Source organism: Amaranthus tricolor, chromosome 1 (assembly GCF_026212465.1).
Source record: "Amaranthus tricolor cultivar Red isolate AtriRed21 chromosome 1, ASM2621246v1, whole genome shotgun sequence".
Taxonomy (NCBI): Eukaryota; Viridiplantae; Streptophyta; class Magnoliopsida; order Caryophyllales; family Amaranthaceae; genus Amaranthus; species Amaranthus tricolor.
In genome coordinates, this window is record NC_080047.1 from 6,467,751 (window position 1) to 6,494,778 (window position 27,028).

At 35.3% G+C, this 27,028-nt stretch overlaps 5 protein-coding genes across 10 annotated transcripts; 3 read left to right on the forward strand and 2 right to left on the reverse strand.

Annotated features, from left to right (window-relative positions):
* Nucleotides 1–175: 175 nt before the first annotated feature.
* LOC130812691 (enhancer of polycomb-like protein 1) lies at nucleotides 176–6,790 on the reverse strand. 2 transcript variants are annotated; one of them, XM_057678259.1, is made up of 13 exons: nucleotides 6,469–6,790; nucleotides 6,238–6,367; nucleotides 5,936–6,038; nucleotides 5,676–5,799; nucleotides 5,522–5,587; nucleotides 4,138–4,176; nucleotides 3,715–3,795; nucleotides 3,574–3,621; nucleotides 3,259–3,309; nucleotides 3,050–3,118; nucleotides 1,839–2,078; nucleotides 1,263–1,557; nucleotides 176–1,158 (listed from the first exon to the last, which is right to left on the reverse strand). In XM_057678259.1, exons 1-12 carry the CDS (start codon nucleotides 6,616–6,618, stop codon nucleotides 1,309–1,311), a joined length of 1,350 nt encoding a protein of 449 aa, XP_057534242.1. In that variant the 5' UTR covers nucleotides 6,619–6,790; the 3' UTR covers nucleotides 176–1,158; nucleotides 1,263–1,308. The 2 variants fall into 2 exon arrangements, with proteins under 2 accessions (XP_057534242.1, XP_057534234.1); XM_057678251.1 differs by having other exon boundaries at nucleotides 180–1,557.
* Nucleotides 6,791–8,526: 1,736 nt separating this feature from the next.
* Nucleotides 8,527–9,103, reverse strand: LOC130818737 (uncharacterized). The gene is made up of 2 exons (XM_057684958.1): nucleotides 8,785–9,103; nucleotides 8,527–8,672 (listed from the first exon to the last, which is right to left on the reverse strand). Exons 1-2 carry the CDS (start codon nucleotides 9,101–9,103, stop codon nucleotides 8,527–8,529), a joined length of 465 nt encoding a protein of 154 aa, XP_057540941.1.
* Nucleotides 9,104–13,215: 4,112 nt separating this feature from the next.
* Nucleotides 13,216–26,345, forward strand: LOC130812702 (amino acid transporter AVT6E). 5 transcript variants are annotated; one of them, XM_057678295.1, is made up of 3 exons: nucleotides 13,216–16,374; nucleotides 17,646–23,636; nucleotides 23,714–26,345. In XM_057678295.1, the coding sequence occupies exon 1, from the start codon at nucleotides 13,616–13,618 to the stop codon at nucleotides 15,071–15,073; it is 1,458 nt and encodes a 485-aa protein (XP_057534278.1). In that variant the 5' UTR covers nucleotides 13,216–13,615; the 3' UTR covers nucleotides 15,074–16,374; nucleotides 17,646–23,636; nucleotides 23,714–26,345. The 5 variants fall into 5 exon arrangements, with proteins under 5 accessions (XP_057534278.1, XP_057534260.1, XP_057534272.1 ...); XM_057678277.1 differs by having other exon boundaries at nucleotides 17,646–17,861; nucleotides 18,429–26,345; XM_057678289.1 differs by having other exon boundaries at nucleotides 17,646–17,861; nucleotides 18,513–26,345.
* Nucleotides 22,441–24,525, forward strand: LOC130818807 (putative disease resistance protein RGA3). Its single transcript, XM_057685059.1, has 3 exons — nucleotides 22,441–22,537; nucleotides 23,062–23,522; nucleotides 23,575–24,525. The coding sequence occupies exons 1-3, from the start codon at nucleotides 22,441–22,443 to the stop codon at nucleotides 24,523–24,525; spliced, it is 1,509 nt and encodes a 502-aa protein (XP_057541042.1).
* Nucleotides 24,528–26,058, forward strand: LOC130818879 (putative disease resistance protein RGA1). Its single transcript, XM_057685169.1, has 3 exons — nucleotides 24,528–25,404; nucleotides 25,505–25,642; nucleotides 25,778–26,058. Exons 1-3 carry the CDS (start codon nucleotides 24,528–24,530, stop codon nucleotides 26,056–26,058), a joined length of 1,296 nt encoding a protein of 431 aa, XP_057541152.1.
* Nucleotides 26,346–27,028: the final 683 nt, after the last annotated feature.

The window sequence follows — 27,028 nt, forward strand, 5'->3', positions numbered from 1 at the left end:
ACAGAGATATTTCAATTTTTGTCCACAAACTCTCATTATCTCTTTATTTCATTCACATAAGTCTCCCATTCATTTGCTTTTTACCTTATTCTTCCACTACAAATTAATATAAAGTTTTTTGTTATAGAAATTAAAGGGACAAATTAAGCAATTTGTTAGCACTTACCAATCATGAAGGGGGAGAGTGGTGGAGGAAGTCTATATGTATTTACAGCCCGTTTAGTGAGTGGTGTTAAATGGTAGTCATGGGAATGATTTATAGTGTAAAATTTCATTAAAAGTTCTATGTCATTCCCATAGTGATGAAACTTTTATCACAAATTTTGTATACAAATTTTCATTACCTTCTAATACCATTTCTCCCAATTTGGAATGAAATTTATAAAGAAAATGAGATAATTGAAGTTAGACAAGTATGACCATCTAGATAGCCAAGAGATTTTCTAACTAAAATTATACTAGTTTTTCATTCTCATTACCACCATTTATTACCACCTACCAAACAAGTCGTCAAGCCTTTGGCAACGTGTCATTTGAAACACCATTAGTTTCATAGATCATCTACACATTCTTTCGCTTTTCATAATTTGCACCTTTCCTTAGTTCGCAAGATTTTTACTTTGTAACAAAAACTTTGGGACCCCTATTGATGTTTTCAGTCCAGATACAAGATAACTACTGTTAAGTACATCAGATATCCCAATTGATATTTCCAGCCAAAACACAAGATAATTACTCCATCAAGTACATCAAATCAAAAGGCAGAGAACAATATAAACATAAAAAGCAACTAAAATATTACAAAACGTAAAATCATATGCAGCATAGATTAATTCTTAAAGATGAAAAAGGATTGATTACTAGAGATGATCAAATACTGCTCGGGTAGAAATTTGCTAGACAAATGGATCACCATTGTTTGCTGGCTTGCCGTCTACTTTAACTCAGCTATACAGATTCATCAAAGTATAAACAGAGAAGCTTAAGCTTGATAAAACAAAATAAGAGAACAATACACTAATTTCTGACACAATATGTGATACAGTTATACTACAAAGTAAGGGGAAGCTCGAGTCGATATGATCATGTGGATGATGATATTCCTTAACGGAAACTTTGCACATACCTTAAACTTGCAAATTGAAATCATCTGGGCACCTTCAGTTTGAACAGGTTGTACTTAGAGAGGATAAATGGTGATGAAAAGCATATCAGCATTTACATACGTGCCACATGCAGAACTAATATGACTCGGATCTCACCTTCTTTATAAGAGCTTCTCAAACCAGGTCATCAGAAACCAAAAGCTTACGTAAAGCGTGCTGGCTGTTGTCGAGGAGATGAGTACAAAGAATCTCCGACATTAACTGGTGTATGCATAAGTGGATTCCATCTGTCGAATATGATTCTCCCTCCTCGGCCAATTCTACCATGAAATGCAGGTGATCTTACAGATGCAGAAGACTTTGAGGAATCTGAAGGGGGTACAATTCCAGCAGCTAGCAGCTTCTCTGGAACTAAAGGTTTTGTAAATGGCATAATTGGCTCTAATGGATCCTGCAAAAGACTCTCTAGTAAATAAAATAAAATAACAATACTCCAAAAGACATTTCAAGGTTCAATGTTGACACCCTTTTGGTCCCAATCCCAAACAATGCACTTGCTTTTCACATCATACTCATATATTCATTAACTTAACGTCCAAATCAGAATGAAGTGAATTGGGACAAAGGAAGTATTATCAATGCCTCCATGATCAATGCTCATTCAGGCTTCACATTTACTAAATCAAATATAAAAACTAGACAGGAAGAATTGACAGAGGGCATGGAACTTACCACTCTACGAATCCAGCTACTAGCTAAATTTCGCCATCTCAAATCATGCCTCATGCTTCCAGCCGGAACTAAAATAGGCTTTGAATCAACAAATGAAGTCTGTACTCTACCAGGTTGGACAGGAAGTTGGTTGTTTGGAGTTTCTTCCGAATCCATAAATTCATCTTCACTAAAACCAAACTTGGAGAAAGTTTGGAATGACGGAAGAACAAAGCTATCTTCAAGGAGCTCAGTCTCATGCTGCAGAAACAAAAAGCATTAAGGCAACTTTTTCATGCTGAAGTTGGAGAAGAAAACATTCCATTCAATTAGAAGAATTACCAATGTTTTTAACTTTTTTTCTTGATGAAACAATTTACAGACATCACTTAAAAACATACAATGAAAAGGGTGCTATTGGCATTCTCTTCCCATAATGCTCTCGGGTGACTGGAAACCTGGGAACCAGTTAAATTTTTTGTTTTTCCTCTGACCCTTGTTAGTTAGTGGCACTATACTACCCAAACCCACTCTCGTTATCAGTCCTCCTTCTCTCCCCAACCCACTAGGCCACCAGCCCAACACAATTTTTTCTCTCTGTCCAAAATTAGTCCACCTTCTCAACCATTGTTTAATTGTATGCAAATAAGAAATAACTTCAAGTGTGATAGTAGTTGCTTTAGAAATTATGACAATGACAACTCCAAACATTAAAGCATGGCAGAACAACAATCTTTCACCTTTGAAGGTGATGCTTGTTTAGCAATAATACCTATGTGCTTCTGAATTTGTGTAATAAATTTTCCACTGAAGTGATATACACCAAATCGTGAACTTTTATTAACACTCATTGGAAGCATCATCTATATTCGTACACAACCAAGAGCTAAATAATTATCAAGGTTTGCAAAGGTTATTGATTAAAAGAATTTTATGAGATTATATAACGTTTTGATTCACAGATCCACAAGACCATATTCCAGATTTCAACCGAATCATGGTCAAATGCCTGGTTGAAAAAAAATGTATGAAGTGCACCCTTCTCTCTGTTAGATGTTAAATGCTAATTGTTCACTAAAAAGCTTTATTAATCTGGTTCACAATCAAGAAGGTTTAAGAAGAAAGCATTTTTACCAACACAAATCAAACAAATGTTAAGAGTAATTATTTTTAAAGTAAACGTGTGAATGTCAGCTACTCCAGTAAGAGACATTAAGAAACACCCTGAGTACCTTGTAAATCAACTGAATCCTCTGAAGGCTCACTTCAGTCTCCATAACATCTCTCTTTTTCTCTTCTCTCTGCATACAAAGGAGATCAGTCATTATTCATTAACCAGGAAATCCTCTAAAAGATACAAAACTACTGTGAGAAAAGCTCCGTATAAGAATTTCCTTAGAAGAAATCTAGGATGTAACCCAAAATGTAATAAAAAGAAAACCTTTATCAACGCTTCCAATATGGTCTTCGCCTGGTCAAGGTTGCGTCTGACCTGAAACAGATAAAAAAGGTCTTTTGATAAGAAAACAGATATTAAAAGTTAGTTACACTTTCCTCACCAGAGATCAATATCCAAGAACACCAATAGATGATAAAAAAATTCTTTCAGGAAACTTTCTCTAGATTGCTAAATGCAATCGGTAACATAGACATGTTGACCACCATAGAGTCTGTCCCAAAACATATAATCCTCTCTTCTCAATAGTAGAAAATCTTAAAACTATCAGGATCAGGACTACAAAATAGATTTGCTTACTTGACGAAGCTTATCAAAAGACTGCATATTGTTTTCCCTCCTTTGCATCTACATGAAGCAATAATGATATTTTTCGTGAAAAATCAATTAAACAATTAGATATGCAAGAAACAAGACGCAACAACCAATTCTGGTACACACCCTTCTTGTGTGGAGTCTGTGCGCTTTCTCTCTTGGTCTAAAAACATTGTATGGATTTGTATCATTCACCGGAGGAGGTGGCTGCCAGAAATACAAGATAGGTATAAGAACAAAATTTACAGAAATGCTAATATAAGCGTAAATGCACAAATTCTTCATCATGAACCCCACTCTTTTCCTGTCCATCATCATGGAAAGTCCCATTATCTATTAAAAATTTCTGAAATGCAGTTGTAGGGTAATTTGTAACCCATACTAACATAAAACTTAAATCAGGCCGAACCATTGCTCCAACTATGAAATACATGACAAGTTTACTCATGCTTAGAAGAATTGGTCTAATGCGCAAAATCACTTTTCAACAGTATGTTAACTTATGGCACCCTACAGTATAGTTTCTTATTTGCCAAGTATTAGACTAACCTGCAAGCGTCGGAGGATCGGCTTCTGCCACCGCTCTCGCTGTGGAGGAAAAAAGAGAAGAATTGACAATATTTACAATTTACATAACAACTTAGCTTAAGCAAAATCAGGAACTTAAAAAAGAAATAAATGAATTCAATAATTATGACCAAAACTGAAGCAGAGACCTAATGTTATATTAAATCTATCAGCTGAACCATTGTCACTTCAACATCAAACCTTACACAATTCCTACTCTAGATACATACAGAACAACAAAATCGATGTTCCTCTGAAAATCGACCAAACATTTAACTCCTTACCATATAACATCTCGTTGACCTAATATAGTTCTCTCTTAGTACTACAATGGTCAATGGCCCACCACATACTCAGTTTTTTACTCCAACTTAACCAAAACCCTGGAAATTCTAGTTTCTGTCTCCATTCATTGCTCTACACCAGTAATGCAAACTCATTAAAATCAGTGCCATCCCTCTTACTTCTCTCCCTAATGCCTTCATCTTACAAAGGATTTATGGTAGGACTTAGGAGCAAGCTGCCGTGCTGAGTAGAAACCTAGGACCAAGTGTGAAAATTAATACTAAAACCAATGTCCAAATCTACATAAATAATGGTGGCTATTCTGGTCCCAAATGACAATTATAAGTAAAACTGTGTGCAATCACATGCACAAAAAAAAGGTCACAATATCGCTAGATAGCATCTTGATCGAAATACATGACAATACACAATCACCTAGGTGCGAGTTCACAAATTAGGGGGAAAAAGAATTATGATTAAAAATATACTTTTAGAGGCTTACGTGTTATTTAAAAAAAATTTATCACAAGATTTCATAGATCGATGAGCTGCTAAATGGTTATCTCTAGATTGTATCACTATTGAGTTTTTACAACACTGATAGCATATTGTAACAAGAGATGATGTGCACTTTCCTAGATTTTCAAGAGAAAGTGCAATGATGTCAAGAAGTTTAGATTATTTCAACAAGATTTCTTTTTTTGATAAAGAAAAAGTTATTAGAGTAAAAGGCATCGAGACACGACTGCAATAACATCTAAGTCCAATAAAATCTTCTAATCGCTTCTACATAAATCATTAATAGAAAGGTTCCCAAACAAACCATTGGCCTTAATCCATAAGGTTGTTAAATATTTAGCCTTACACCAAACAACATCTAATCCAAGGAACTAGTTCTTGAAAATGCATCTATTTCTTTTTGACCATATGGCCAAAGTGTGGCCAAGATGCAGCAGTCCCATAAAGTCTTAAGCTCCCTGATCTTTCCAAAGCCACAATATATGAGAAAAAATTCGGTAATTTACAACCTCCTTCACTAGCATCTACATTATCAACATTACAACCCCTGTATGATGCATACCTTCTCCTTCCAGTACCAATAAACAGATTCAAGAACAGCATACTTCACCGCCTGAGATTGCAGGGCCTACAAAAATTGAACGTAAAAAACCTGTGTTAGAATAAGACAATAACAAAACATACAACCTAATAAGACATGCAGCCACTATTCATACCTCAGCTGCAGCATCAATCTGAAGAATAACGGGAATGGGAGAACCAAGAGTTGCCGTTATGACACCTGCCCTTTCCCGAGCTTTATGGTCTAGAACCTCCAACTTAAAGAGAAGGTTTTCAAATCTATAGTAATAAGCACAATGATATAATTATAAACCACTCACAAACAAAAACGAACTTCAATCGCTACATTAATGTAAAACGAATTGTATCCTTACAAATAAACAAAATCGTAATTAAATATGTTTCAACCAATCACCTCTCAGCTGTCAAAATCTTCTTATCATTGTTAAATTCTTGAAGCCATTCTTCGTCCTCAATATCCAAGTCATATTCAACAAATTCGCCAAGCTCAGCTCGCACTGCACTTATTCACAAAATGAAGCTTATATGTCTCACATATATCAACACTAATTCAAACAAACATTACAACTATTTCAGATAAACCTACAAAGTCAAAAGCACATGGCACATAAGCACGAGCAAAAGAAGATACAAGCATTTCAGTATGATTAACATACTTTAGCATACAATAAAGAAAACGAGATACATTCAACAAACCTCCTCGAGCACGAATATACGAAGTAGGTTGACAAAAGCTTCTCGAGTAATCTCTTTCATAACTATCAACAACAACAAATTCTGGTGTAGGTATTTCAGCAGCATGTTTCTTACTAGGAACATGATGAACCTAAAACAAAACAAAACACTTAAATTTTTATAAACTTCAATTTGCGATGAATTGAGCAAAGAATTCAACAAATTTTCAGAAGTGAAAACGAAATTAATTACCACATTATCAGGTTCGGCAGCGATACGTAATAATTGCGAATTACGAGTGGAAGTAGGAGTATCATCATCTTCAAAATCCTTGAATGATTTCACAATTGGGAGTTTTTTATTGATGTCGAGAGGACGAGGTCGAAACGATAATCTGCTCATGTTCGATTTGTTCAATATATGTCTATGTAAAGTAACCCTAATTTTTCGACAATCAAAATTGAAAACCTAATTCGTTACCCTTAGATTGATTAGGTTCTCCTGAGTCCTGACATCAGCTTTCAAAATCATTTAATTGGAAATTTTGTTACTCATATCATAAGAGCGAATCGGGGAAAATTAACGACTGGCATGTTATAAATATGATTTAATCTGATTTAGTTTAATTTAATCTGATATAAATATACTAAGGTCTAATCTGAGTTGGTACGATATAATTTGATTCGGTCTTATTTAATCTGAATTATTTGGATCTGATATGATTTGATCTGATTTAATCTGAACTAGTTTGATCTGGTTGGTATAATCTCATCTGATCTAATCTTATTTGGTTTAATAATATTATTGTTATTGTAATATTTTTGTTAATGATAAGTAATAATAATTAAGTTATTATTATTATTATTGTTATTATTATTATTATTATTATTATTATTATTATTATTATTATTATTATTGTTTATTTGAATTCATTATTATTATTATTATTATTATTATTATTATTATTATTATTATTATTGTTATTTAATTCATTAATTAGTTTATATTATTATTAATTAATTAATTAATATATTATTATTATTATTTTTTTGGAGAAATAAAAAAGCTTTCATTTATCCATAAAACAATACAAAACAATATAGGGCAACCAAGTACCTACACATGCATCAGCATGAAGATGAGGCTCACCTTCAAGGAAGGGTATCCTCACCTCTTCCTATGCAACGGAACAAGGCCCCAAAAAACAGACCAAAAAGTCAAAACAAGCAAATACAGAGACGGAGCAACACAAAAGGCAAAAGCTATGGAGGTTAGAACTCCAAAAGTTTTTTGCACAAAGTGGAGCTCATATGAGGGGAGTCGGGATACAAACTCAACATCCTACATCTGATATTAAGCTTTACCTTCTTTACAAGTAAAGAAGGAGTAATCACAAAATCATGTCAAACACAGTCATTTCTAGCTCGCCAAATCTGATAGATAAGATTGCAAAGAGAGGCAATAATATCTGATAGATAAGATTGCAAAGAGAGGCAATAATTATCTTCTTCAGAAAACGAGAAACCTTCCACTTGCTTAGAGAAATAGCTTGGAGTGATGCAATAGGAGCTATACCAAGCCATGAAGTCAAGATATTGACACAACGACTGCTAAAAGCACAACTGAAAAACAAATGACCAGAGGATATACAGCAAAGGAGGCAACAGTCATCAGGAGTAACACCAAATCTCATAAGATGATCCTTTGTTTTAAGCTTATTAAGCATTGCCAGCCAAAAAATGAATCGAGCTTTAGGAATTGAAGACCTATGCCAAACAAGGTTACACCAATTAACACGAGGTTTAGACCCAATCAACTCCTTATAAACTGTATTGATGTTGTAAACATCGGTATTGATCTATTGACACATCTGGTCTTTAACCTTACACAGTTTGCGAATGACCCAACTAGCAGTGGGAGGTGGGTTAAAAATCATCCAACGACCACCCTTAGTGTAAACACCATGAATCCAGCGGACCCAAAGAGATTCATGAATACAACTTAAGTGTCAAACAATTTTACCAATTGTAGCCCTATTCCAGAGTTCAAGGTTCCTAATTCCCAAACCAACCTCCTTAGGCCTACAAAGAGAATCCTAATTCACATTTTCAGGTTTCATTTCTTGACTATTATAGTGCCACAAGAAAGCCCCACAAATAGAATTCACAGCTTTAATCACTTTTTTCGGCAAGACAAAAATCTGACACCAGTAGGTAGTGATGCTCATCAAAACTGAATGCACAAGCTGCAAACGAGTAGCATAAGAGAGATGCTTCTCTTGCCAACCTCTAATTCTAGTAGTCATTTTATCTACCAATTCTCACAATCGTCAATTGATAAGCTTTTAGAATTCAAAGGAACACCTAAGTACTTAAAAGGAAGCTTACCAAGAGGAACAGAAGTATGAGTAAGGATGTCCCTATACTGCTGCTTAGGAACCCCATCTAGGTAGATGGCTGATTTGGAAGTATTAGCACACAGACCGAGCAAAGACATCTAACCCCTTATATATAATTTGAATAGAGCTAAGGTCCCCTTTAGAGAACAACATCAAGTCATCAGCAAAACAAAGATGATTAAGCTTGATAGTTTTGCATCTAGGGTGATATTTGAAGAGAGGATCAGTACTAGCATACTTCAGATTCTTGGAGAGATATTCCATCCCAATAACAAATAATAGAGAAGACATCGGGTCCTCTTGTCTAAGACCCCTTTTAGCATGAAGCCTTAGCAAAGGAACACCATTGACAACCAAAGAAAAGGAAGCAGTAGATATGCAAGTGAAGACAATCTTCACAAAGTGATGAGGAAAGCCAAGAGCAATAAGCATATCCTTAATTAAGAACCAATCCATCGTATCATAAGCTGTTTTCAAATCAACCTTCATAGACAGCTAGGGGCACAACTCTTCGTATAATGACGAATAATATCTTGGCAAAGGAGGATATTCTGCATGATACTTCTACCAGCTACAAAAGCCCCTTGATTAGGACTAATCAAATGATTCAGCACCATCGACACTCTAGAACAAATGAGCTTGGAAATACATGTATACAAAGTATGGACACAAGTTATGGGTCTAAAATCACCAAGAACAGTAGGATTAGGGACTTTAGGCATAAGAGTAATAGCTGTAGCATTCCAGACTTTCAAGAGCTTATCAGTCACAAAGAATTGTTGAATAGTACTAACAATATCATTCCCCATAACAGGCCAAGCAGCTTTATAGAACTTGTTGTTGTAACCTTCAAGCCCAGGAGCTTTACTATCCGGGATACTCCACAAAGCTCTCTTGATTTCATCAGCAGAAAAGGACAGATTTAATTGAGATCTCAAATCATCATTCAGCACAGGGTCTGTATGAATCACATTGATATTGATTTTTCTTCTGTTTGGCAAGACACAACACTGAAGATCAAAATAGAAAGCATTAAAAGCTTGATGAATGCGATCCATATCACTAACAATAAAGCCATCCACATGGAGCACATTGATACAATTTGAAGTTCTTCTCTTTTTAAGACTCTGATGGAAGATTTTTGTGTTCTCATCCCCATACGTCATCCATTGTAATTTAGTAAGCTGCTAGACATGAACAAAATAATCCTCTTTAGTTTGCTTGAACTTAGCTACAGCCTCGACTTCAAGAGAAGCAAAGAAGGAATTTCCAAGATGATCATGTAAGACTGCCTGAGCAGGATGAAGCTCAATTTCAGCTGCATCCATAGAAGCTTTAACATACCCATTATGAAATTTAGCCTTCAACAGCCTCTTAAGAGCATTTAATTTGGACTGAATCTGAAAACTAAGAGTGCCCTCCACAACACAACTCCATTGTTTCTCCACAACACCCAGAAAGGATTTACGATGAGCCCATAAGTTACAAAACTGAAACCTGAAAGGCCTCTTGACAAAAGGAAAGAAACTGATGACCATAGGGGAGTGGTTAAAGGTTCTCTCAGGAAGGAATAAAGCTTCAGCTCTAGGGTAGCAATCATCCCACAGCTCATTACAAAGAATTCGATTAATCTTACTTAAAAACTCTCTTTTCACCACATTGCTTATTATTCCAGGTGAAAAACCTACCAGAGTACTTCATGTCCTTCAACCCACAAGTCTGCATACAAGAACGCAAAGGCAAGACTTCCTGCAATCTAACAGTTTGTTCAATTCTTTCATCAAGATTCGCTAAGCAATTAAAGTCACCTAGCACAACCCAAGCCTTATCAATATCTTTTGAAAGCATATCCAATTGGGAAAACAATTGTAATCTCATGTTTTTATCATTAGCACCATATATAAAAGAGCAAAAGAAAGGGTCACCAATAGTAGGAATCACAAAAAAATGTATCAACTGACTGCTACAAAACCAGACATCCACCTTGAAATGATCCCGCTTCCATCCCACAATAATCCTACCGCCTTTGTGCCAAGAGAGGTTAGAAGTAACACATCAACCATAGCAAAATCTATGATAGAAAAGTCCAAGCCCTTGTCTATTTATTTTAGTTTTAAGGAGTCCAAACATACCAACATTATTGATAGATAAGGTATTGGCAACCTTCTTTTGTTTGTTGATATTATTAAGACCCCTCACATTCCAAGCAATAATGTTAATCATTGCTTTGATGGGGTATCGTCCCCAGCACGATATTATTATTAGTGGCATCATCAAAGATCCCCAACACTTCAAAACCATTCGAAGTCATCACAATCGTAGCTTCCTTATTAGAAGCCTCATTGCCTATAGTAGGATCAAACACTCACTCCCGCCTAGGCCTAGCTCTAACTTCTTGAAATCCCTCCTTATCCACCATATGATCAGTGGCAACATCAAGGACATCAAATGGACCAGCAGGATGTTCATCAGAAAGCACAGCTGCTGGAATCACTTTAGAAGCAGCATTAGGCTCAGGGACCTGTTGAGGAGGAGCAACCTTTTTGCAATTTTCAATAGTATGACCAAATAGAGCACAATGTTGACATAAAATAGGCTTCCAATCATACAACACACTCAATTTAATAAGGTCATCATTCTCATCAATAAAAGAGATATAATCAGGATAATCTCCATTAATCTTCATGTCTACTAATACCCTAGCAAACATCAATTTATCAAAATTAAGGGTTGCATTATCTACCCGCACAACAGAGCCTAAGATACCTCCTATCTTCCTGAGACTAGACTCACCCTAATAAGAGAAATCAAGAGTAGGAAAACGAACCCAAACTGGAATCGATGATAAGTCTTGCTTATCATAAGACATATTCTTTGTCCAAGCCTTAACAATGAAAGGCTTTTTATCAAACAAAATCCCATTCATGCCATAAGCAGCCTTCATATCATCCATTGAATGAAAACGAATCAAATAAACCCCTTTTGCGACCATACCAATCTTATCAATCCTAAATCCTTCTAAATACGTCTAGCAAAACCATCAAGTATGTGGAGAGGGGGTTGGCACCAAGGACAAAACAAACCACAGCCGATTTCCAAAACGTCACTTCGTGAGCAATATCATCAAAAGTAATCTTCACAAGGGGGAGAAGGATTACCTGAATGCTGAATAGCATCACTACGGGCTGCCGGAGTAAACAACGGAGCAAAACCCACAGGGGAGGCCAAAGGAGCAGCGACAGCCAATGGAACAGTAACCGACTGCGACCATAAGCAACCCACTGGAGAAGGTGTAGCACCTCTCAAAACAGATACCCAACTTGCATTCAATGAAGCATTCAGAGCATCCTGATTCGAAATTCCTGTCTCCTGATTACTGAAAGTCAATGAAACAGTAGCCGGTTGTGTAGGAGAAGCCATCGCCACCGCAGAATCACCAGACGAGCTATCACGCAGGGCTGAGGTCCAATTCCTGTATAAACTTTGGCTTTACAGATGCAAAAGAGACATATTAGGGTTTAACACCTCGTTTTCTAAAATGGACAAATCTGGGTTTTGATGAGAACCGGCAGCTTTGTGTGATTTTGAAGCAGAGGAAGAGGAAATCGAGCCTTTAGATGAAGAGGAAGAAGACAACCGCTTCACAGGCACTTGTTTCCTTGGTCGTCCCCTCCCCCTTGGCAAGACGGGTGTGAAGCAAGTTTCAAACCGGGCGAGAAAACAGTAGAGAGAAAAACAAGTGAGAGAAGCAATGCAAAGACTATTTGTCTAGAGTAAGCTTGGTAACCCGATGACTTGCTATAGTAGGTAATTCACAAGAAAAAACTGAAAATTAATGTAAAATTAGGGAAAATTTTTTAAAATTTACGTAAAAAATTCTGAATAATTAAAAAAAATTAGATTTTTAAAAATATTTTTTAACATTTTTTTGACATTTTATTTTAATTTATTTTTTTGAATAACTATAACAAGATATCCTGTTACCAAGTTTACTCTAGGAAAATACCCTCCAAAGTTGGATCATTGATGGTTATCAGGATCATTGATGGTTATCAATATGTGGAATTATTGTAGAAAACCGTGAAAAAAGTGGATTATTTTATAATAATTTTTCCTTATTATTATTAGAAGTTGGGGATATTAAGTTAGAGAACTATGATATATTTCCAATTACTTGCAATATTATAAATATTGCACTATTTGTTTATTACCCTTGATTTATAATTAGTTTTTAATCTATATGTAATATATAAGTTCAAATATAATTAAGTGAAATTTTATTTGATTTTTCTTAATACAAAGATTATTAATATTAAATTTTTATAATTTTTTTATTGTATTTGATATTCGATATTTATACATGCAACACCAATTATGCTCTCATTTTCATTTTATTTTTCTAGTAGTAAGTAAATTTTATAAATTGAAAAAATATTATCTTTCTTTCGAAACTAAATATAAAACCTTTTTTATTTTGAGTTAAAGTAAAAATTAAGGAATTATTTCCTTAAATTTGACATGCTAACAACTTCACCGACACATTACCTTTAAAAAAGTGTTTATAATATTTACACTCCTATTCGCTGTTGCCTTCTGCCAAAAAATACTCCTTTGCTTCAACTGATAAAATATTAGACTTTTTTTTTACATCAAATATAGAGTATGAATCGAGTGTTTTTTTTTTTTTTTTTTTACTATAAAATATTCATACTGATTAAAATTTTTCTCCCTCCTCAGATCTAGTCATCTAGTCTACGCCAAAAGAAATTTCAACCCTTGTTTCTCGTCCTTAATCCTTCCTAATTGATAAAAAATCACGCGTTTGTGGATTTTTCTTCTAATTTCTCTCTTGGATCTGTAAGTTTAACTCTTCAATTCAAAGTTTTAATCTTTTTCTATGTTTTGATTGATTAAAGTTTTGATCTTTTCTTAATTCTGATTTATTCAATCATATAATTTATCAATTTTTGATTATAATCATCCTTATTGTTGATATAAAAGATGGTGGATAGAGAGTATTCACCAGTTCCTCAAGAAAAAAATGTAGAATTGCAAAATAAGAACCTTAATTCAGTTCATTTGTCGATTGATGATAATGGGTATAGAAAATCATCCAATGGGATTGATCAATATGATAGTAATAGTGAAATAGATGATTCGGAATTTGTTCATTACCCTGAATACCCTCTTATAATTGGTGGGATCGGTAAAGGTTCAGGTGTTCCTGGTGCAGTTTTCAATCTTACTACTTCTATAATTGGGGCTGGGATTATGGCTTTACCTGCTGCAATGGGTGTTCTTGGTTTAGGGTTTGGGTTGGTTTTAATTGTTGTTATTGGAATTTTATCAGAAATTAGTGTTGAATTGTTGGTTAGATTTGCTGTGCATTGTAAAGCAATGTCATATGGGGAAGTTGTTGAGTATGCCCTAGGTCGCCCTGCAAGGATTTTTTCCGAAATTTGTATTATTGTGAACAATGCAGGGGTTTTGGTTGTTTATCTGATTATTATTGGTGATGTGATGTCGGGTTCATATCATCATATTGGGGTTTTTGATCAGTTGATGGGTGATGGGGTTTGGGATCATAGGAAGCTTGTAATTTTGGTGGTCTTAGTTGTTTTCCTAGCGCCATTGTGTGCATTGGAAAAGATTGACTCCTTAAGCTTAACTTCAGCTGCTTCGGTGGCTCTTGCGGTGGTTTTTGTGGTTGTTACATGTTCCATTGCTATGGTTAAGCTTGTTGAAGGGAAAATTGAGGCTCCAAGGATGACTCCTGATTTTAGCTCAACGAAGGCAATTGTGAACTTGCTTGTGGTGATCCCCGTCATGACTAATGCTTATGTATGTCATTTTAATGTGCAACCTATTTACAATGAACTTGATGGTCGTTCCCCTCAAAAGATGAATCGTGTAGTAAGAATCACAACAGTTGTCACTGTTTTGGTTTATGGTTTTACCGCCTTTTCTGGATATTTGTTGTTCGGAAAGAACACTGAATCTGATGTTCTAACCAATTTTGATACAGATCTTGGAATCGCTCATAGTGCTATCCTGAATTACATAGTTAGAATAGGATACATTCTTCATCTAATTCTTGTTTTTCCGGTTATTCATTTCTCATTGCGGGAAACTGTTAACGCCTTGATATTTGCGGATTCATCTCCTTCAGTGAGTAAGAAAAGGCTTTATATCCTAACTTCAGTATTGTTGATCTTAATGTATCTTGGTTCAACGTTTATTCCGAGCATCTGGACTGCTTTCAAGTTTACCGGTGCCACAACGGCAGTGTCATTAGGTTTCATATTCCCATGTCTTATAGCATTGCGGTTGGATGGGAAAGAATTGGATTTAAACCGTGGAGAGAAGTTATTCTCATGGGTCATGCTCGTAGTAGCTGCAATTGTGGGTGTCATTGGAATCATTGGTAACGTTTATGGGCTACGACGCAATTTCGATTGATCTTTTTCAAAAATTAGGCGTCTTTCAGTTGATATTCTTTGAGATGATGATGAGCCTCATACAAGTTAAATCAGATCTTGAGGAACCCTTGGAACTCCAAAGTGTATTATAGCACTACCGAGTTTTTTCGATTTGTGATTTTTCCACAATAGGCCGTGGCCATTATTTTTAACCGCTATTGCATTATGGATGTTGATCCGATGATCTTATTTGTGCTCCAATTAAGAGGCTGTGAGCCTGTGACGGATTGTACGAAATTTGTTTGATGGTTTGACGTGGACGTGGAGATTTTTTTGGAGGATTGCAATATGCTCAAGAAATTGGAGACTCCAAGGAATGTAAGCATGACTTCATTGCACAAGTTTGCATGTTATCCTTCAAACTTCATTTCGTGTAATGCTTTATATCAATCTGTTCTAGAACACAATATTGTGTTTTGATGCAAATTTGTATTTTTCTAGGGGAAATTACTCAATAAACACACCTATTACATTATTTGTAGAATCCATCTAGTCTCTTATACCTATTTTTTGTAATTTTAATGATAGCTTTACATGATTACATCAATGAAAATTGCTCGACTTTTTTCGGCTACTTGTTTTGCGTCAATCCCAAACCGTGTTCAGGTCTTAGTATTCCTCTTAAGTTTCATGCCTTTTGTTGCACTTCAAGATGGGCGGATTTAAGGGGAGGTCAACGAGGTAATTATCACTTAAATTCAAAATAAAATTAGATAGTACGAGTAAATATATACTAAATTAGTTGGTCAAAACTTGGGATTTAATTAATGGGAATTTGTATAATATATTTTCATTTCCTTGTTTGGTATGTTAATGAGAATAAGTTGAAAATTATGAATATATGTTGAAAATAAAATATTAATTTACAATTTTACTTCATTAAACATAAAAAATTACGTAAAATTAAAAAAATTAGGTTATAAAAATCTTTTCCACCTAAACCCCAATTTCTACCATCTAATACTTGCCCCATTAGTATTAAAACCTTGAAAATTTATGGGAAATAATCTCATTGCCCCATTTCTAAAACCTTGAAAATATGAAATTTTATGAAATTTGGGAATTAAATTCCCATTCCCATCCTGAATGTCGAAGCCTCTCCCAAAGCGTCTACAGCTGCTGCCTGCTAGCGTCTACTGTGACCTGTCGCCGGCTACCACCTGACCACCGTCCGGAGACCTGCGTCTGCCTGCCATCTACGGCACCGCTCCAGCAGCCAACTTTGCTCTTCTCTCCCATCACTATCATTAATCGGACCATTTCTGATTTCTCTTCTTTAAGGTTATTTTTTTTCTTTTTTCTCAGCAATATTTTGTCATTTAATCTTAATGTTGAAATTAATCAAATTAATTTGCAGAAATTTATTTCTATGGTTGGAATGATGATGAAATTTTTTATTTGCAATTACACATTTAGGGTTTTTAATTTTAGGGTTTTTTTTTTTTTTTAAAAAAAAAAATTGGGTAAATTTATTGTCATAAATTGAATTTTTGAGTTTGAATTTGATGTTGAAATTAGAATTATCAATAGTGATTAATAATATATAGAGTAATGAATCATTCCTAATATAATGATTCATGGTTGTTGTGTATTGTATGGAATATGGATAGTTATTCAAAAGACTTGCTTCCAAATCACATTCTTCTTCTAATTTATTTAATGGTGATTGTAATTTTTAAAATTTTTGACATCACTTTTTTTCCTTTTGGATCCGCCACTGAGTTCAAGTGCAGGGTTAACAATCTTGGCAAGCTGATGTTGCCCTTGCAAAACTTAGGCTTAGAGCACATGAAAATACCTCTTTTCTCTAGTACACTAATATTATTATACCCGGCGATTATTTCATTTTTAAGTTCAGAGTTTTGTTATTAGCAGGTTACTTCTACATCACCTTATATGAAAGGAAGCCATATAATTTGTATAATACATCATTGAATTGTATGAAATATTCTTTCGTGTTTATTATGAAAGTTTTTGTGAGAACTTTATTTTATGGGTATGGTTGCTTACACACCAAATGTTTGTGAGCTTACTATCTTTTTATATTAAGTCAATAAATATACCAGCCCAATACTAAAAAAATAATTCTTACTCTCCCAAATTTGTATGGATTCCTATGCTAGTGTCTGCCGGCTGGTGTAAGGTCATAAGCACTTATTGTTAATTGTTATCATGCTAATTAGTGGCACGAATGAGTGGTACTTAACTACCTAACTAGTATTCTAATGTTTAGATAATGTTTATTTTATGTAGGTGAAGCAAAATATTCTAATCTTTTACTTGTTTATTGATTAAATTAATCTTAGTCTTATCTGACAACACTGATGACTATGATATTATTAAAGTTGAAGGACTATAAGTCTATAACCATTATATATAGAAATATGAGAACCTGTATATTCTGCCAAAGCAACAATAAAACACTATTTTCTCTGCTTTAATTTTCTTGAAGTCTAACCAAAATGGCAACTGGTATTGTACTTTCTGCTGTGCAAACTCTGCTTACTGCACTACAGAATAAGGAGCTAAGAGAACTCTGCTCCATGTTTCAGCATGAATCTTAACTTGCAGCCCTTGAACAAACTGTCGAGATCATCAATGCTATTTTTCGTGATGTTGAGTCCAAATACGAACAACTCAACAATCAGGGGAAAGATTGGCTTGCAAAGCTCAAGGATGCTGTCTATGATGCCGATGATTTATTTGATGAATTCAACACTGTTGCTGAGTAGTTGAAAAGAAGGCCTGGTGGTAAGATCTTGAAGAAGGTACGTCGTTTCTTCTCTAGCGATAACCAATTGCTTTTCGCTGCTAATACTTCTAGGAAGATCAAAATGATTAGAAAGAAGTTGGATAGCATTGCTAGAGATCGTACTCAGTTTGGCCTTAGTGATGTATACATACCCGTGAAGAGGAGAGAGTAAACCTTTTCTTATGTTCATGAGCGTAGTATTATTGGGAGAGATGCAGATCAGGAGGCCAAAATGGATTTGTTGTTGCAAGGCTTAGACTCTTCAGTAGTAGATGTCGAGGATGATATTTTTTTCACTAATTCTCTATTGAGGTCGTCTCACCGTGAGGCAATTTCAATTGGGTCAGCCCAAATTATTTTTAAAATCCCGCTTCCTGTACAAGTGGGAATACAGTTTCATTGTTTTTTTTTCTTTTTTTAACTATATTTTTTTACTATTGGGCCTTCTGTATGGACCCGTCTCAAGGTGAGACGGTCTCATACAAGACGAGCTGTCTTTCTTGTGATAATTTGAGTCAAATACCTGTTGGAATGGAGACCCTTACTCATCTTTGCACATTGACAATGTTTGGACTGAGTGCAGGAAGCTCCAAGCATGCCCATATAGTTTACTTAGAGATTTAATCCCTTTAAATGACCTTAGAGGGCAAATTGAAAATTATTTTAGGATAGGTTATATGTATGACACAACAAGCATCGAGGAGGAATGTATCTGTTAAACAAGAAGCATATCAAGGAATTACGCATAGTCGAGGAAGATTTATATTTTCGTATAGATTCATACATTATTGATGAAAAATTACCGGCAACAAATTTCCAAGTTGGGGAGTTACTCTTGGAATCTTCCAGTTACTTGTCGAGGTTTCTCTGAAGCATTTTCCGAGGTTGCAACATCTACCGTCTCTTAGTCGACTTCAACATTTGAAATATCTTGAACTCCGACACATGTTCTGTTTGGAGTACATTGAGGGTGATAATGTACCATTTGTAACTTCTTTTCCATCACTCGAGGAGCTCATCCTCGATGATTTGCCAAACATGAAATTTTTTCTTGAATGTCCACACGTGAAAAGATTCCTTTTTGTTATGAATGGTATGTGTGACTTGAGTGCACATTAAAAGGATGAATTCATGTGTGTGACTCTTGGTTTGAGGAATCCAAATGGGTGTAATTATGTGGAGAGTATTCATGAAGAATTATGGGTGTTAATGAAGATTAATGAAGAAAATGAAAGGGTTTGATTTATTGTAAGCTCGATCAAAATTCTGACAGAGGAAGCAGTAAGGTCGCTCGACCTACCCGCTCGACCGAGCGAACTATATTGGTGGGTCGAGCGGTCAGACAGAATGCTCCAGAATGCAGCTGATACTCACTCGACCGAGTCGCTCGACCGAGCGAGCTCCCTGTTCCGGTCGAACGGATCCTCTGATGTGCATGGGATGCTTGTTTTCGACCTTTTAAATCCTTGGAGTTATTTCATAGTATTTATTACTCAATATTAACTATGTATTCAAGTGAGCTATTGATATTCATGTACCTAGTACTATATATATAACTCTCATACTCACACATCAAACACATAAAACACAACCCCTAAGGCAAACACATAGCCTTTTGTTTCTATCTCTTACTCAGTTGTAATTCTTCATTGAGAAGTGTTGTTTATACACATTTGATATAATATAAACAGAAACTACACACCACGGAGGACGTAGCCATCATTGGGTGAACCTCCTTAAATCTTTGTGTCCTTTTTTGATTAGTTTACATTGTCAAACGTTGTTTTGTTCATTGTTGTTTGTATCGTTCTTAGCATCGTAACGGTTTTGGCAAACATTTTCACTTTTGGATGGACTTGATGAATCACTAACTTTTATAGGTTACGCAAGTGCAAGCTCAACGTAGTCTAGTTTTCGTTTGGTAGGTGATGCTATTTTCGATTTGGAGGGTTTACACATAGACAGAGTAATGTTGCTGACTTCCCTTTTTGGAGTCTATACGAAGCATTCGTGACTTCACTTTGGCCCATTTGGAAGTGGAGGATTTATCGAGTTTTGACAAGTTCTCCATAGACACGCTCACACAGTCGCGCATCATTCATTCGATATATATGCATCGATAATTTCCGTAACCTGGAGATTCTCACGGGGTGGAGTGTCTTACTTTGCGAACACTTTTGATTCAATTTTGTCATAAACTGAAGTCTCTGCCAGAATCCATCCTCCCATCCCTAATTACGCTTGTTATAAATATTTGCAAAATTCTAAAGGAAAGATAAATATGGTGAACCAAATGGAAAAGACTAGTCTAAAGTTAGCCCATCCCTCATTTAGTCATATACTAATTGGTACTCCCTCGGTCCCTCTTAATTCGTACGACTTTCTATTTTAGTTTGTCTATTAAATTTGCACCTCTTTGTTTTTTGACAATGTTTATATTCTCATTCTTTTAATCTTTTCTTCTGAACTACTTATTTTTATTATCCGTTTATTTCTTTTTGTCTTTCTTTTTTTGACTAATTTTCACTCAAAAATCAAGTGGTACTGGATAGGGATGGCAATGGGTATTGGACCCGACCCGGATCTGGGTCCAAAAAAATTGGACCCGTCGGATCCGGATCGGGTCTGGATCCGTTTAAATTTCACGGGTCCGGATTCGGATCTGAGAAAAATACCCAGACCCGGACCCGCGGATCTGGAGGATCCGTTTTTTTTTTTTTTTTTTTTTTTAAATTTTAAGATTTAAAACCTTATCCCCTCCCTCACAGTCTCACACTCACTTCCCTCAGGCCTCACGCAGTCATTCACGCAATCACGCCCCATAACCCATTCCTTCGAATCTTCGATTAGCAGTCAGCCAGTCGCAGACTCGCAGTCACTCACAAAGTCGAGCACTCTCAGTCACCGGAGGCGGCCACCGCTTACTCTCAGTCACAAAGTTGAGGGTTTTGATTGGTGCTATACAAGGAAGGAAATGATGTAGTGTTAGGGATGTTATTATTATTACTTATATTTTGTAGATTATCAGAGATTTTATTTTCAAAATCCCAATTCATCAAATGGGGTTGAGTTTTAGAAGCTTCTGGAACCAAAAATGGGATTGTTTGGGTGTTTATAAGAGATTTTTGGAGGGTTTGATTGAACCCTTCAGATTGAGTTAATTTAGTCTTGTTGGGTGTTTAATTAATGATTGAACCAAATGATAAGTATTAGTATTGAACCATAAAGGGAAAAGTTGATCTCTTTGGTTTGGGTTTGGATGGTGATGATCTAGGGTTTCTTGTTTAGTAGAAGATGAAGAAAGAGGCCTAAAAATGGAGGAAAAAAAAAACCATAACTGGACCCGTTTTGGACCCGGATCCGGTATTGGATCCGCAGTATCCGCGGATCCGGATCCGGGTCTAGCAAAACTGGACCCGCGGATCCGAGTCCGGATCTGAATCCTGTTCTAGAAAACGGATCTGGATCCGGGTCCACCTGGACCCGGTCCAGATCCGACCCGTTGCCATCCCTAGTACTGGATAAAAGGAGTAATTAGTATTACCCATCCTAAACTCATTGTATTGGCTAAATTAGTCAAAAGGTTGCCATCTTCATCTTTATGGTCACGGATATACTATTGTAAGCTCTTTTCTTACTTTAATAAATAGCAATATTTATTTTTTTATGTCCTTTTGAATTTGTTAAATCATATCTAAATGTTCATTTTAGTTTATATAATGTAGCAAATTTAAATAGACAATAGTGTGTATTCTTTTCACTTTCTTATGAAGAATGGGTAAATTTTACAATCAATTGGGTTTGGTAACTAGTTAGGCCATTTTACTGCACAAATTCTCAAATGAGACAGTCTTACGGTGAAATTATATCTATCGGACCGACTCAATGTACACCTACTATCTTAAAATGGCTATCAATTAACTAAAAATGATCACTTATAATTTTAAAATGATCATTATAGTCTGAGAGAGTTGGAATAATCATTTATAAGTTATATCCTTTTTAGGGTATCACTTGCAATCAAGCATAATGGAGGATTTTCCAAAATCAAGTGGGGACTACACGTTAATGAGAGTGGGTACCCCAAACCATATCACTTCGTTTGCTCTGAGCACGCGTGATTGATGGCAATGTACACACATCATTTCCTATTTCTTAGAAGTATTTCTTAGTGGGTGCTCCATAACATATCACTTTCTTTGCTCAGTACCGTGATTGATGGTCTCATGGGTGTTTAGTGGACCGCATAAGGACCGGCTCGGGTTTACGTAAATATGGGTCGGGTTGGATAATGACCTTTTTAACTATGGGCTTTAAATGGACAGAACATTCACGCACCAACCCGGCTCATTTTTGTTACTAAAGATTATTTAAAACCCCATTTTATCAATTTATTACAATTAAATTATCATTTATAATAATTAAATTGAAAAATATATATAATCCCCATTGACATTGTCATTTATAATATTTAAATTATACACTAATTATACTATTTACAAAGATCTTTTCAACCCTTATTGAGCCCTTTTAAATTATAATAAAGCCCGTTTTCGGTCCGAACCTTCTAAAAACAGACCGGATAAGAATTCAAAATGGGGGCTCAATCCAGTGAACACACTATATACACACTTCAATACCTATTTCTTACGCCTTATCCTAAACGATTTTCTCCTCTAAACTTTCCCAAAGGTATTATCTTTTACTTTTTCTGTTTTCAAATGTTCTTCCCATTTATTTTTTTCGCAAATCTCAATGTAAATTTTAATATCAGATAATTTTAATTGTGAGTTTTTAAAAATTTTAAAAATTTAATATTTAGAAATTATATATTGAGACAAATCTAACAAGATTCCACATGAATATGTTTTTTCTTATAAAATTTAACACTAAAATTCATAAATTCTATTTGAGAACATGTGAAAATGGAGGGATATTTGTTTAATGGTTGAGTTAGTGCTAGTCTTATCAGGCAACACCGATGACAATGATATTATTAAAGTTAAAGGACTATAACCATTATATAAAAAAGATATGAGAAGCTGTATTATTCATCCAAATAAAACCCTCATTTCTCTGCTTTCAATTTCTTGAAATCTAACCACAATGGCTTCTGGTATTTTTACTTTCTGCTGTGCAAACTCTGCTTAGTGCACTACAGAGTACGGAGCTAAGAGAACTCTGTTCCACGTTTAAGTATGAATCTCAACTTGCAGCCCTTGAGCAAACTGTCGAGACCATCAATGCTATTTTTCTTGATGTTGAAAACAAATATGATCAACTCAACAATCAGGGGAAAGATTGGCTTGCCAAGCTCAAGGATAACCAATTACTTTTCACTACTAATACTTCTAGGAAGATCAAAATGATTAGAAAGAAGTTGGATAGCATTGCTAGAGATCGTACTCAGTTTGGCCTTAGTGATGTATACATACCCGTGAAGATGAGAGAGGATACCTTTTCTTATGTTCATGAGACTAGTATTATTGGGAGAGATGCAGATCGCGAGGCCATAATGGATATGTTGTTGCAAGGCTTAGACTCTTCAATAGTAGATGTCGAGGATAATATTTCTTTTGTGACAATTGTTGGAATTGGAGGGCTTGGGAAAACTGCACTGGCCCAACTAGTGTTTAATGATGACAGGATTAAGAGTAAATTTGAATTGAGCATTTGGGTGTGTGTCTCAGAAGAATTTGGTATAGAAGAAACACTTGCTAAGATGCTAGGAAAGAGAGCTTAGAAGAGAACAGGTGCACGGGAAGGTTCGTAGACTAATTGAAGGGAAAAGGTATTTTCTTGTTCTAGATGATGTTTGGAATGAAAGTCGTAATGAATGGGCTAAATTGATGGAATCTTTGCTTCTAGGTGCAAGGGGAAGTAGAATTATTGTTACTAGTCGCTCAAAGAAGGTGGCGAGAGCGATAGGAGATGATCCTATGTATGTGCTGCAAGATTTGTCTGATGAAGGTTCTTGGCAATTGTTTGAGAGGATAGCATTTAGCAAACAGAGTCGACAACAGGTAGATAACGAACTTGTTGAAATCGGTGAAGACATTGTGAAAAAATGTGCAAATGTTCCCTTGTCTATAAGGGTAATAGGCAGCATGTTGTATGATCAAGATAAAAGCAAGTGGCGATTGTTTCAAAAAATGAACTTGGCTGATATGGGGGAAGGTGAGAAGAGCATCATGCCAATATTGAAGTTTAGCTATTATCATCTTACTCCGCAATTAAAGAGTTGTTTTAGCTATTGTGGGCTCTTTCGTAAGCATTATCTTATTGAAAAAGAGATGTTGATCAATTTGTGGTTTGCACACGGTTGTCTTAAACCTTTGAATAGCAATTGGAGTATAGATGACGTTGACGAGGAGTGTTTCTCAATTTTATCTCAGAGATGTTTCCTTCAAGACATCCGAAAGGATATGTACGGTGAAATCAACTTTTGCAAAATGCACGATTTGATGCATGATCTCGCACTACATGTAGCGGGAAAGGAGTTAAACTTGATGTTGGAGCCTACCACAAGCCCTTTTGATAAAAATAATCGTCATCTCTCTGTTGCTGTTCGACGACGTTCTCTCTTCATTCAAATGATGTTTTTAGCAAGATTAAAGCGCTGCGCTCATTTTTTCGGCCTCCCTCTATCCATTCTTTGGAATGTGAATCATATGTGTTGACAATGCTGTCAACTTGTAGGCGTCTAAGGGTATTGGGATTGAATGGGATTAACATAGAAGTTATACCAAGAACATTGAGCAACATATCACATTTAAGTTATCTCGATCTTTCTGGCAATCATGTCGTTGAGATGCTTCCTGAATCAATTACTAGACTTCATAATCTACAAGTCTTGTGCTTACGCTCATGTTGGAATTTAAAAGAGTTACCCAAGGACTTGAGCACTCTAGTCAATTTGAGACAGTTGGATATATCCTATTGTAATAATTTGGGTCAAAAGCCTGTTGGAATGGAGACCCTTACTAATCTGTGCAAATTGGCAAGGTTTGTACTGGGTGCAGTTAGCTCCAAGCAGGCCCATATAGGTCAACTTAGAGATTTAATCCCTTTAAATAACCTTAGAGGGCAACTTGAAATTTATTTTAGGAAAGGTTATATGTATGACACCACAAGCACTGAGGAGGAAACGTATCTGTTAAACAAGAAACATATCAAGGAATTACGCATAGTCGAGGAAGATTTACATTTTCATAGAGATCCATTTGTTATCGATGAAAGATTATTAGGCAGGCTGGAACCCCATTGTGATCTTATGAAGATATCAATTGACAGATATACAGGCATCAAATTGCCAAGTTGGGGAGTTACTCTTGGAATATCTTTCCCCTTACTTGTCAAGGTTTCTCTGAAGCATTTTCCGAGGTTGCAACATCTACCGCCTCTTAGTCGACTTCAACATCTGAAATATCTTGAACTCCGACACATGCTTTTTTTGGAGTACATGGAAGAGGGTGATAATGTAGCAGTTGTAACTTCTTTTCCATCACTTGAGGAGCTCATCCTCGATGATTTGCCAAACATGAAAATTTTCCCCAAATGTCCACACGTGAAGAAATTTCTTGTGTAGACTTGATGAATCACTAACTTTTAATGGTTATGCAAGTGCAAGCTCAACATCGTCTAGTTTTCGTGTGGCAGATGATGCTATTGTTGATTTGAAGAGTTTACTAATAGACAACGTGATGTTGCTGACTTCCCTTTTCGGAGAGTCTCTACGAAGCATTCGTGATCTCACTTTGAGCCATTTGGAAGTGGAGGATTTAGAGTTTTGGACAAGTGCTCCATAGACAGACATCATTCATTCGAAACTATTCATCATAAACTGCCGTAACCTAAAGAGATTCTCATGGGGTAGAATAGAGCATCTCGACAATTTGATAAAACTGATAATTATGAGTTGTCACAATTTAGAACTAGAAAACGAGGAAGCGATGCCTTGGACAACACTTCATTCCCTCTTAGTCTTAAGATTGGGTAATGTTGATCAGATGGTAAGTCAACCAAGTGGAATTAAATACTTGAATTCCCTTCGATCCATTGATATTTGCTTTTGCGGAAATTTTGAGATCTTCCCAGAATGGAGTCAGAGTCTTACGTCTTTGAGAGCACTTATAATTCAATTTTGTCCTAAACTGAAGTCCCTGCCAGAATACATCCTCCCATCCCTCACTGAACTTTATATAAATAACTGAAATTCTAAAGGAAAGATATGGTGAACCAAATGGAAAAGACTGGTCTAAAGTTGGTCACATCCCTCGTTTAGACATACACTAATTTGTACTCTCTTAGTCCCTCACAATTGGCACAACTTTCTATTTCAGTTTTTCTACTGAATTTGCACTCTTTTTTTTTTGACAATGTTTGTATTCTCTTTTTTTTTAATCTCATTTACTAATTTATTCTCTCTCCATCTGAACTACTTGTGTCTATCATCTAAATCCTATTATTCAAAATATTGCCATCTTCATCTTTATGGTCATGGATATACTGTTCTCAGCTATTTTTCACTTTAATAAGTAGCAATGTTTATTTTCTATGTACTTTTAAACTTGCTAAACCATATTTAAATAGCTCATTGTATTTTTTATAATATAACAAATTTAAAGAGACAATAAAGTATATTCTTTTCGCTTTCTTTTGAAGAATGGGTAAATTTTACAATCAATTACTACACAAATTACTATACAAATTCACAAATGAAATGGTCTCACGTTGAGATCATTTTTGTTGGAATGATTCAATGTATTAATTAAAGTGACTATTTAACCTTAAAGTGATCACTTACAGTTTTAAAATAATCACTTTTTATAGTTTTGGGATGATTAGTTATAACTTTTAAGTTATCACTTACAAATTCAATGTTAAAGTGATCAATTAAAAAAATAAACTAATTATATGACTCGTCTTATGATAAGATGGTTTCATAAGACTTGTTGGTTAAAGTGATTACTTATAACTTTAAAATAATTAATTACAGAAATCTCCTAATTATAGGAGTCGATCTCATATAAAATGAGTTATTGAATCATATATTTCATATGTAATTTTTAAGTAGCTACACTTATCTAAAAAACTCACATACATAAAGAGAAATTCAAATAAAAATTACAGAGGAAATATGTACTGATTAAATGACATTCTAGATATCAAGTTATCAACTAT

Bases quoted from the DNA above. Each gene is read 5' to 3' on its own strand.
- LOC130818737 (XM_057684958.1), bottom strand. From the start codon at position 9,103: ATGAAGGTTGATTTGAAAACAGCTTATGATACGATGGATTGGTTCTTA. The intron at 8,673-8,784 runs GTTTTGCTGATG...CTTCCAAATCAG, and splicing joins TATCAAGCTTAATCATCTTT to CCATCTACCTAGATGGGGTT.
- LOC130818879 (XM_057685169.1), top strand. From the start codon at position 24,528: ATGCTGTCAACTTGTAGGCGTCTAAGGGTATTGGGATTGAATGGGATT. The intron at 25,405-25,504 runs GTCCACACGTGA...TTCGTGTGGCAG, and splicing joins CATGAAAATTTTCCCCAAAT to ATGATGCTATTGTTGATTTG. The intron at 25,643-25,777 runs GTGCTCCATAGA...GTCACAATTTAG, and splicing joins GGATTTAGAGTTTTGGACAA to AACTAGAAAACGAGGAAGCG.
- LOC130812691 (XM_057678259.1), bottom strand. From the start codon at position 6,618: ATGAGCAGATTATCGTTTCGACCTCGTCCTCTCGACATCAATAAAAAA. The intron at 3,622-3,714 runs GTGTGTACCAGA...TGCTTCATGTAG, and splicing joins ACAGACTCCACACAAGAAGG to ATGCAAAGGAGGGAAAACAA. The intron at 3,310-3,573 runs GTAAGCAAATCT...TATCTGTTTCAG, and splicing joins CTTTTGATAAGCTTCGTCAA to GTCAGACGCAACCTTGACCA.
- LOC130812702 (XM_057678282.1), top strand. From the start codon at position 13,616: ATGGTGGATAGAGAGTATTCACCAGTTCCTCAAGAAAAAAATGTAGAA.
- LOC130818807 (XM_057685059.1), top strand. From the start codon at position 22,441: ATGGGGGCTCAATCCAGTGAACACACTATATACACACTTCAATACCTA. The intron at 22,538-23,061 runs GTATTATCTTTT...CTCAACTTGCAG, and splicing joins TCCTCTAAACTTTCCCAAAG to CCCTTGAGCAAACTGTCGAG. The intron at 23,523-23,574 runs GTGTGTGTCTCA...CTAAGATGCTAG, and splicing joins AATTTGAATTGAGCATTTGG to GAAAGAGAGCTTAGAAGAGA.